Raw genomic sequence first — 12,403 nt, 5'->3', positions numbered from 1 at the left:
TTTGTAAAGAATTCATTATTTCAGGATTATTAATTGATTTTTAATGGTTTTTTTCTTTGATATATTTTTAAAAAGAAGCTAGAAATGTATTTCTTTTAGGGAAGTATTTTTATTGAAATTAAAATTATTACTTAAAAATGTTATTGGTTAAAATCATATTTGATTTTTTTGAAAGAGAAAGAATTATATTGCTTAACATACGTTCAGAAGATTATTCATTAAAACAGAAAATATCTTTAAAAAGAATTTAATCTTTATAAGCAAAATTATTAATGCATAAAAATACATGAATTTTTTTTATTCAATAATACTTCTTGGTATTTGATCATAATGTTTTTAGAATTTTTAATGGTGCATTTGATGTCCCTTAACTGTATTGTTTCTCTGCTTAAAATATAATTTGTAAATCATTTTGAAAATATTTTATAGTTGTATTTATCTTTACTTTGTTAAAAAATATTTATAATTTCCTTTGAAATATATATATATTTCTTTCGTAGGAACCTAAAGTAATTGAAGAGTTTGATGATGAAATAGAAAGTTTACGAGCTAACATTGAATACATTCATGAAAACCTGTCTGAATGTCAGTCAGCTATAACTGGACTAGAAGAAGCAAAAGTAAATTAGTTTTGATATATATCTATTTATTATAGTATATTTTTCTGTGCTTGGAATATTTATTATTCATTTTTATATAATTGCTACATTTATAAAAATCAACGGTTATCTATTTAAAGCAGCTTTTTCCCAACTGATCTAACAGGATAGAGAACCAATTTTTTTCAGTGATGATTTTGCAATAAAAACAGTAAAATAGCATTAGACAGATAATAAATTGTACTTGAAATTTTATGCCTCAGTTCTACCTCAAAATTAAACGTGATCAATTTAAAGTGATTTTGTCTTTTTACACATAAAATTGCTTATAAGTCTATTTTACAAAAAGAAAGTTCTCTCATTTTAAGAAGTTTTAGCTTTTTAGGAAAATTAGGGCTAAATTATGCCATTATAAAATGCCCTTTAGTAGCTGTATAGAAGGAATATATCTTTGAGTAGGGCTAGGCAATGATCGAATTTCATCATCGCCATATAATGTTCAGCATAAATCAATATTTCTTAATTTTTCATATGTTTTATTTATTTAGTGAAATAATAATTTATAAACAACTTTTCTTAATGCATTGATTTATCAGAACTTTTCCTAATAAAGGAAATTCTTTTATCTTGCTAATTTTTATCTAAATTATAAATATGTTTGTTCTTCTCCTTCCAGTGAAATAATTAAATTTTAATAATATTAAATAATTTCAGTACATGGTGTTGTTATAGCATTTCTCAATATAAATAATATTTTATTTCTTCAATATCAGAACAATTTTTAAAATATTACCTTCTTTCACGCTAATTTAAAAAAATTTAATCCCTTCATCCTTAACACACACACACACACACACAAAAAGTGCACCTTGCACATTAAATTAAGTGGTTTTGAGGAATCACTAATTCGAAATCTAATGTCATGTATATATATATATATATATAATATATATATATATATATATATATATATATATATATATATATATATATATATATATATATATACATGACATGTATATATATATATATATATATATATATATATATATATATATATATATATTATTTTTAAAATTTCAACGACTGATATAATTTAAATATGCAACTACAATTTTAACTCAAATTTGTAAATAAAATGATTTCAACTAAAAAGGCTCGAACATAACTTGAAATTTCAAAAATTAAAAAGAAAATAGTAATTTCAGAATGCGTATAAATGTTAAGTATTATAGAGAGTAAGTGCATTTATGAAAGAATACTGCAACACATTTAAAGATTTAAAAAAGGCTTTCAATTAAAATACATGGGCAAATAAAAGAAAGATTCTACAATGTACATCATCATTAATATAAATTTAGTGAAAACTAAACCAGCATCCAAAGAAAATACTTATGTTTTTGAATATTAATAGCATTTCATATTATCCTATCAACATCTAGGTATATTGTGGAAATTGAATTATAAAGTTGAAAATTAGATTATGGAAAACTGTTTGATGAATTACAATTACGATATTTTGTGTATGTGTGTGTGTGTAAAATCACATTTTTTGCAAGAAAGAGACCTATATAGATAAAAAGCAAAATCTTATATAAATATAAAATTTGATCCAAATCGTTTGAACCATTTCCAAGATACACAAAATAAATTTATATGTATACAAGAATTGCTCATTTAAAGATATAAGAGATATATTGTGTGAGATATGAAAATTAAATATATTTTTAAAACATGCAAATGAAAAGGGGGGAAAATAATTACAGCAAAATTCAATAAAATTGTTGAATTATAGCAAAATTCATTGAAATTGGATGGAATTTAATAATAAAGAACCAATTACCAACATTTTGTTTTTAGTTTTATTAGTGAGAAACAGGTCTTTTTAAGGTTTACCATACAAAAACTATTGTGTTATACCATTAACTTTACATAAAATGCAACAGTACATTTGAATAAAAAAAATATGTGTTTCTTTATTTTATCCATTTTCAAAATGGATTCTAGATGAGCAATGTAACAGTAAAACATAACAATTGTAAAAACTTTGCAAACAATTGTAAAATTCAACAATTATAAAAGTATGAGTAAACGTTTTTTCTGCATTTTAAACGAAAATTAATTTTGCATGTTGATTCATTAAATCGCAGTGTGTTATAATGGCATCGATAAATAAATTTTTTTTAAAGTTTTTATCGAAAAATCGATATTTTCAGAATATTGTCCTCCCTCCCAATATATTGAAAATCACTACTGCCCTATTTGTGAACTGAATTTTTGATTGATTTAAATTGTTAAGTCAAGTAAAGTAAAAAAATTACTTGGTTTTTTTTTTTTAAATTTATGTATTGTAAAATCAGAAACATTAAGGTGTTTTTTTTTCAACATATTTTAATAACTACTTTGCATAACATTTTTTCCCTGTATAAAATATTTGATTTTATCATCACAGTGCTTGCTGTATATATCTAATTTGCAGGATCATTTTTGCATCTTTTATAGGAGCACATAAGTCCTGAGGATATAATTAACACCTTGAATAATATGCAGCTAGAAGAGTCACATTATATAATTGAAAAAATAATCCACATGGCTATAGATCAGGTCTGTATCAATACATCAATAAATAAAAGCAACATAATTCAGTTTAATTTCTATCTGTATAAAATAGTTTGTTTGAACCTTATACATTTTTATACCTCTTGACAGATTCAAATAAAATTTGGGGTATATGTATTTATAGCATTTGAGAAAAGTAATTATACTATTAAAAAATTGCACTAGTTCTCTCTCCCCCCCCAAGTGTGAAATAGAGTTAAAACATTTTACATCTTTATTTCAAAGTTAAAATATTCTGTGCCATAAATTTCCATACAAGTGTTTCTCTAAATTTTTAATAAATTTTTCAAAGTTAGTTTGAATACAATTATCATTTTTTTTAAAATTATAATATTACACTTATTTTACTTTTAATCACTTTTCTGACATGCATACCTCTGCCAATCTTAAAGTTGGGTTGCTTTCTTCACAAATTATTATGTAGAATGAGTACCTTTTAAAATATGTTGCCATTAATTTGCTTCTAAACCTTTAATATGCCTTTTTGACATATATATATCATTTTTAGCTTGATCTGTTACTGACACAAGTAGTATTTAAATTACAACAGATATAATTTAATTTGATTATTTATTAATTTATTTAATTTCATCGACAATATTTGTAGGAAATTCATATAAACTTTTTTTGCTAGTTGTATAATTATTGTTTGTTTAGCTTGGAAATCAAAAATTAAATGAGATTTAAAACATATTGTAAGATTTTTTTTATTTAATATACTAAACTTTCATGGCTCCTCAAGAAATAAGAACAATGAGGTGGAATTAAGTTTATTGAATTTTATTTCTCATTATAATATCATCAGGTTTTTTATTGTCATATATGTATTTTTTTATTTTAATAGCTTCTGTTTTTATTATGCTTTTCACAGCATTAGAACAAACAAAAACAAAAACTCAAACAAATAAACATTTACAAAGCATTATAAACATTTAAAAGTTTACATTAAAGCATTATAAACGTTTAAAAAGGCCGCCCTGCCGAAGTTTCACTTGAACGCGCTAGACGCATTACGGATGACGAAGAGGTTAATTTTCTCCTTATAAGTACATATTTTTAAAATCTTTTTTAAGTTTGCAGTATTTAAATTATGATCTTTTTTTTTTTTGTTAGCCATTAATATAACACTAATTGCAATATTTAATTTTTTTTTTTTTTTTTTTTTGTTAACCATTAATTTAATACTAAGTCCCAAAGTTCAAATATTTGATATTTGTGAAGAATTGTACAATAAATATTTTAATGCATGTCCAAAAATGTTATCTTTTTAAAACTGCAAGTTGTTTAAATTCATATTTATTGAACGACTTTGCTTTTTCCGTTCACTTAAATTATGGAGTAATGTTATTCCATTATAACTAATATATGAGTATTATTCGCTCATTTCTTCTTATATTGCATATATGTACAGAGAAAATAGATTTTTTTTTTCAGATTTTAATGGCATCTCTAAATAGTTAATGCCATGATTTTATTTTAATTTTTAGGTTATATATTTTTTATAGTAAAGAAGAGTTTTATTATTTTCATTTATCTGAATACTGTAAATGTTTTTTTATAGATATACAAATAAGAATTAAGAATTTAATTATTAAATTTACTAAAACCTTTCTTAATATTTATAATAGGTAATTTTTATAAAAAATGCTATATTTTTTTGTAGTGTTTTCAAAATAGTCAAAAAGAAGTTCAAATCAAAGAGTTGGAATCACAGTTAGCACAAGTAATTGAAAGTAATGCTGTTCAAGAACAATTGCTGTTCCATGTTGTGCAACAAGCTAATGAGCATTTAGCTGGATTTATTGAGCTTACTGCTGTTAATGAAGAGTCGGGTAAATAAAATGCATTTTCCTTCATTGCCTAAAATTTGTAACGTTTTTTTAGTGGTTGAAAGAATTATATAAAATAATTATTGTGAAGTATCCAACTATATATAGAACTATGAAAAAATGATTTAAAACTTTCTTTCCTATTTTGAAATGTTGTAAAAAAAAGAAGGAAAAAAAAATTTTTTTAAGCCCTGATTTCCCCCCTCCCCCTTCTCTTTACCTTGGCTATGACTGAAAAATCTTCTGATTAAAACAGAATAAACGTTATCAAATTTATCCAAAAATATAAGATCTATTTTTGAGATAATTAAAAGTTATTGATTGGTTGGTAAAAATTTACATCTAAATTTAAAAACTAGGCAGCGTTTCTTAACACAGTTATTTAAAGGTTCCAGAAACAAGAAATAATTATTCATCTTCATAATTTGTCAAGTAATTTCTGGTGTGGAAGAATTTTTTATGAAGAGAATTTGCATTGTTACTTTTCTGCTTAGAACTTTTTTTTTTTTTTTTTTTTTTTTTTTGCTTAAAGAGTAGATTCTTTCTACCTCTTCCTTTTTTTTTTTTTTTTTTTTTTTTCCCTTCCAACTAATAAAAATTACAGATTTGCTATTAGCATGAACTTTTCCTCTCAAGTTAATATATTAATGATTGAATGGCAATTAAAATTCTTTCCTTTTTTTTCTTCCTGCTATTTTTTCAGAATGGATATTTACTTAGCACTAAAAATATAGGAAGGAATAATCAAAATAATTAAATTAAAAGTTGAAATTTAAAAAACACAAGGAAATTATTAATTGAAAATTTTTTAAAAAGCTTACTGATTTATTTGAAAAATTTCTTGCTAAACTACAATTTTTATTCGGTATTTGAAAGTTTTGGAGTATATATCAATATTTCTAATTTGGAAGTATAGTGTCTAAAATCCAGCTACTCCAGTAAGCCTGCATTTTCAGAAGGATGAGTGGGTTTGATGATTAATAGATAGGGTATGTTTAAGATATATTTTCACTGCTTAATGATCTTAATATAATGTAAATAATAGTGCTCAGATTTTGAATTATATTTTGTACTATTTAATACACATTGTATAATTTTGTGAATTTTGAAAAGAATGCATATTGTGTTATTAAAATGAATTTTTTAACAAAATTCCATTAATTTGATGTTTTTATTAATTTTATCTGTTCCCCTGGTCAAACATTTGCCAGATTACTAAGAGATTTCTGGTATTTTTTTAAGCTACTTTGTTTACTTTTACTCTATGATTTTTCTGATTTTTATCTTGATGTAGGTAATTTTAAAGTGATATTAATAAAAAGAAAATGTTATATTTGTCAATAATCTTTATTAATGCAATAATTACTTGCTTATAATATAAAATGTTTTTCAATGAATTCTTATAATCATATTCTTCTTGAACTTTTCAGATAATTCTGGAAATGATTCTAGATCAGGATCTCCTTCTCCTGATGATAGGTGAGATTTTTATTGAATTCCATAGTTTTAATTTTTATATTTTTTCTATCAAGGAAATATGATTATAATAAAATTTTGTTTTATAAAAAAATTATGGTCTATAACAATAAGCTGCTTAATAAGCTTATTAACAAGTTAGTTTTTAAAATAGTCTTTGATTTGAAGCTTTTAATGAAATTGAGTTGAAATAATCATAAAATAATAAAGTACCATTTAGGATAGACTAGTTCCTAATTTATTTAGTGTGAAACTAGATTAAAATATTTACTCTTATACTAGGAATGTCAAAACTAAATTTTTTAAAGTTAATGTGACTTATTGTAATAATTTATATTATATTCAAAAAATAGTGTGAGTGAATTATAACTTGTGAGACAAAACTGTTAAGAGCAAAAATTCTTTAAAATTATGGGATGAAAATGCTTACATTTTATTACATATTTCAGTATTAAATAATTCTTATATGTTATTATTCATTGAATGTAAAGATATTCCTTGTTTTGTTTTTAAATTTTATTTCTAGAAGGAAACCTTTTTACAAATCCGTTTTTAAGCTCCTTCATAGGATATTAATATTTTATTCTTAATATTTTGTGCAATTATCAGTTAATTATGACTTATGAGAATAATTTTTAGTGATACCTCTTTGGAGCTGTTTAAAGATTTTTTCCCTCATTATTAAATTACTACAGTAGAATATTATAAATTTGCTTGACAGTTATCTATCTAAATTATTAACCTATTTGGATTTCATAATATATATATATTTGAATTCAAATTTGTGAATTTTCCTTGTGATTATTGATTGACAAATCATTTTCTGTAATTTGCCAATTATTAGTGAAAAAATTGGAACAAAGTAGGAGTTGGGAGAATTAACAAATTTTAAATCGGGAAATAAAGTATTGATGTTTGAAAAGTAAAATGTTTTGTTTCTTAAAAAAAAAAAAAAAAAAAAAAAAATCAATCGCATAAGGGTGTTAGCCATGTATTGCCTGCTTATTTAGTTACAAAAGAAGAAGTGTAGGAAAAACATGATATAATCTACAGGTTCTGAATACGACTCTTTGATTTTTCAGGTCTTGTGTAATTTCTTTAGAGTAATTAGTAATCCATATTCCAGAAAAAATGCAAATTTTTATTAATTTCGAGGGTTCTGAAATCCATAAAATTTTCTATTTAAAGTATATTGTAAATAATGTCCATGTTTAGCATGAAGTACATATCAATTAATAAATGGTAATCTGGTTGTAGGATCTTCATTTGGTTATGAAGTGATTATTAGTTTTTGACATAATATCTTCGAAATTTTTCCATGTATATAGGCCTGGAGCTCATTGAATATATTCTAATTCAATGTTCTTAGGTTAATGGGGTCTAGATTTTTGAATTTATTGATTTGATCTCTTATGAATATGATATTTAATTGTAGCGATTAATGGTGTCTAGATCCATTTATTCTTGAAATAAATCATTAGATACTAGAAACAAACATTCTCAGAACTGGAGAGTTGTGTTATACATGTTGAATAATTTAAGAGGCCCTGATACATATAAATGGCAAGGAATAATGTATTTTTATTTTAAGGAATAATGTATTTGTAATAAGAAAGCACTTTTATAAGGACATTTTTGAATGAAATGACAGAGCTGCCACTGTTTTTCATAGTATTTTAGTGGAAGTTCCACAGTTCTATTTTTAGTTTAATTATTATTCAGAAAATTTAAATTGACATATTCTCCAAACTGGAAAAAAAATGTCTAAGGAATCAAACTTTATATTGCTTTCTTATTATTGAAATCAATTGGTTGTTTTATCAATGCCATTATTTAATGTTCGTTAAGTGATATTATGTTTGATTGGTGTACATTGGGCAAAAGGTACAAAATATGTATGTTTAAGAAAAAAAAAAAGTAAAGTTGTGTAATTTTTAACTTAATCATTTGTTGAAATTATAAGAAATTAAACTTGTCATAAGAACAGCCTATTAATTTTAGATGGATTTTCGATAAATTAGAACTTTTTTTTGAAAATATAAAATTATTATTAATTCAAATTCAGTAACTGATAATGATTAATTTTCACTTATATGTTGAGACTTGTATTTTAATAATGCAGTAATTTATCTTTTTTATTTATCTGATATTTTTTAACTTATCTCATATTTTTTTTTCATCCTGCTCTTCAATTGCTGTTCTACCATGGTAAAATGTAACAATTTTCCTTACTTATATTTCTATTCTATAATGTCAGCCATTTAGTTTTATTCTTTTTAGCTCTTTTTTGTATCTATATTTCATTGCTTCTTTTGCATAATTCTAATGGCAGCTGACGAATGGTTTTGAATTATGCTGATATAACTAATGCATGTTCAATCATTATTTCCTGATGAACTTATTAGCTTTAATTGATGATGATTATATCTAATCAGATTCTTTTATGCATGTAAATGCATTCTTGTTTAGTAATAATCTCACTTATTTTTAAATTCACATTATTCTTTCTCTGTATACATTTATTTTCTTTCCTGACCTCTTGCCTTTTTTGTAGATTTTCCTTGGTTTATTTCATTTCATTTTTAAAGCATGTTATGAAATTATTGATTATTATTGTTATTTTTCTTTAAAATCTTTTCTGTCAACAATAAAATTCCTTATTGTAGTATGCCAAGTTTTTCACGACAGTCAACATTTGTTTCTGATAAACCAAAAGAACGAAGAAAGGTATGTGACTTTTTATTGATTGTAATTCTATTTAATGTTACAGATTTATAAAATTACAATTAAATTATACTATTATTTTAATACTGTACTTACTTTTGTCCCAGACTAAAAAAAATAATCCTGTAAATTTACTTTTTTTTTGGAAAACTTTTTTAAATGACCACAAGTTTCTAGTAAAAAAAATGACAAATTTAATAATTTTAAATCTGATTATAATAATTTTAAAATGATTTGATGTTTTCTACAACTTTCGAGCCTCAAATTAGTGGATGTAAACTAGTTTGTTCAATTCAACATTAAATGTTCAAATGTTAATGTCTGAAATTTTAAAACTTGTGGTTACTTTTGTGGGGATTACTTTTTAAACAGTGCCAGTGATATCTTGATAAAAATTTATTTAACCAAAATAAAGATAAATGCAACAAAGATATTTACTATGAAAATAAGCATTTAATAAAGAAAATGCCTCTAAAAGTATAAGTATTTTATATCTGATTTTCATAATGTTCTATAAAAACTTAATAACTTTAATAATTTTAACTTTCACATTTTAGAAACAAACAGCAATGGTGTTTTTTTTATATGCTTTAATTTTATTTCCTGGAGCAAGAGAAGGAAATTTTTTTTAAATCTCAAATGTAGTAATAATTTAGATATAATAATTGGAAGAAACAAGTTTTTAAAAACCAAATATTGATTGAGGATAAATGGAAATATTTTTTTGATGTAATTGATTAATTTTTCCATTTGTCATATATATATATAATATTTCAGTTTAAAAAGCTGTTAGATTTATTTTCAGAATACTTTTGAAGCTTTAATGTTATTCATATGAATTTTATTTAAAATCTTGTCATAAGGTTGGATTTTCAGAGTTGCTATGAATATTCTTTCTTTTTCAATAATTAAGTTTAATTTTTATATTTTGTTTACTTTTTATAGTAGTGGATATTATTTGCTTTATTTTTGTTAAAATTAATGGTTCTGGTACAATTATCATTCATTAGGCTAGAAACATTGCAGCAACTACTGAGCAGTTGTTATTTTCATCTGCTGAACCGCCAGATGAACCCTCACTGCAATTTGACAATGATATTTTTATTTCTGATGCCACAACTGGTGAACCACATAGTCTTGTTTCTAATGAAAAAACAAATGGGGTTATAAGGTATGAGTATTTAGACATGGGAAAACTTTTTTAGTTGTGTAGGTATTGTGACATCTCTCTCTCTCTCTCTCTCTCTATATATATATATATATATATGAAAAAAGAAAATAATTAATAAAATAAAATTTTGGAGCTTTATAAATTTTAGTTGTTATTTAAGTTTGAATTATTAAGTTAGTTCTTTCTTATTTATGTGGCATTGAACTTTCTGAACTAGTTGTTACTTTATGAAATTTTCTGAATCATGTGAGTTAATTATGAATTCAATAATACAGTACAAAGTAAGCCATTTATTTTAAATAGGGTTTCTGGCAATTTGCAGCTGAAAGATATTAACTTTCTAATTCATTCTTACTTTTAGAAATAGAAAGAAAAAAATTATCTTATTTTGGATAAATTTTTGTTAAAAGTTTACTTATGTTTTTTTAAATATTTTGTTGCTAGCTAATTAATTCTTCAACTGCTGGTCTGTTGTGAATTTAAGATCTATTCGACTAAAGAATTGCTCAGATTTGTTTTGTTAGCATGTATTTTATACTAAAATATTTCAATTTAAACTGGATAACATTTATTGAATTGTAATTCTTGTCATCTCTTATATCATTCACGACTTTAAGGTAAAGAATTTTTATCCTTATTGGTTTTCTCGATGTAGCAAACATTTAAAGTAGATTTTTATTGCTATTTTGTTATTGTTTCCAAATAAGGGAAAAAAGTTTCAAAACAAAAGTTCAGTCTTCATATATTAAATACAAACCTTCATTGCTTTAAAAAAAAAAAAAAAAAAAAAAAAAAAAAAAACGTTTGTAATATTCATATAAAATTGGTTTTCAATTATCTCATGATTATCTCATTTTTGAATGTTTTAAGATTTTATTACAATAAAGAACAAAGATTGTTGATGCTTATAAAGAAGTACTTTATAATAAGCTATTACTATTTCTGATATGAAGCCAAAAAATTTTAGATTAGTGAACTTTTCAAGAGAACTTGCGATATTTGTATTACATGCTGAGGAAAATCGTATTGCAAACAATTGAACTAAAACGTGACAATTTTCAAATAAGTACAGCAAATAAAAATAGTGTAATCTGTTTTTAATTTCACTATAAATTCATCCTTTACTTGCAATTGAAGCTTTTTGATGTAATATATGTTCAAGTAATAGCTTATAAAATTTGAACTATACATAATTTATTTTACAATATTTCATAATATTTTATTACAATAAATTTTCTCCCTTTAGATAAATTTAAATAATTTGCATTCTGGAAATTCAGTAAAAGAGATATTTCAATATTGGTTTCCTTTTATTATTATTATTATTAATCACAACTATGAATTTTATATTGATTTATTTCCTCTTTTTTATTGCTGCATGCTGAAAATAGAAGAAAATTCTTTTGATAATCAGAGAAAATGTTTCAAAAGCTTATAATGAAACTTCCCAGCTAGTGGAATATTGTAGAATGTTTTTTTTTTTTTTTACATTAACTTCAGTTTATAGTTATATTCTGCTAATTTATTTATGATTATTGTTTGCATTGGAAATTTTTTTCTCGGAATCCTTATTTTTATTGCCTGATATTTAGCCTCTTGATTTCGGCTGATTTGTTTTTGTTTTTTATATAAATTTTGATCATTTGTTATTTTCAAATTTCGTTTTACTTATAGTGACAAATTCAAATCGTATGTAGTCCTCCCTTCATGTAGAAGAGATGCTAATGGTTATAATTTTGAACAACCATTTGTTCCTGAGCAAAGAATGCCACCAGTTTCGTAAGTATTTAATGAGTCCATTTATATATAAAATTAGCGAATTATAACAAAATATTATGATTTCATCATATTTATCTTAAAAAATATTTTTATTGCATCAAAACTTTAGGATTTTTTTCCCCCTACCTTCGACATTTTTTCTAGTTTTTTTGGAAACTTTTTTTGATTGTTTATTGCTTTTAAAGAATATTTTTTTTAAAAAATTC

At 23.5% G+C, this 12,403-nt stretch overlaps 1 protein-coding gene across 1 annotated transcript in view; it reads left to right on the top strand.

Annotated features, from left to right (window-relative positions):
• The window catches only part of LOC129990966 (kinesin-like protein KIF21B), a 49,180-nt gene that overhangs the window by 24,949 nt on the left and 11,828 nt on the right, over positions 1-12,403 (top strand). Inside the window, exons 22-28 of the mRNA XM_056098193.1 lie at positions 501-620; positions 3,102-3,203; positions 4,882-5,050; positions 6,478-6,526; positions 9,190-9,250; positions 10,258-10,418; positions 12,093-12,197. Of these exons, the coding sequence (XP_055954168.1) occupies positions 501-620; positions 3,102-3,203; positions 4,882-5,050; positions 6,478-6,526; positions 9,190-9,250; positions 10,258-10,418; positions 12,093-12,197 (767 nt within the window). The remainder of the gene's footprint in view (positions 1-500; positions 621-3,101; positions 3,204-4,881; positions 5,051-6,477; positions 6,527-9,189; positions 9,251-10,257; positions 10,419-12,092; positions 12,198-12,403) is intronic.

This window comes from Argiope bruennichi, chromosome 2 (genome assembly GCF_947563725.1).
Source record: "Argiope bruennichi chromosome 2, qqArgBrue1.1, whole genome shotgun sequence".
NCBI classification, from domain to species: domain Eukaryota; kingdom Metazoa; phylum Arthropoda; class Arachnida; order Araneae; family Araneidae; genus Argiope; species Argiope bruennichi.
Note: the sequence above shows the minus strand (reverse complement) of the source record. Positions and strands in the feature narration are given on the sequence as shown.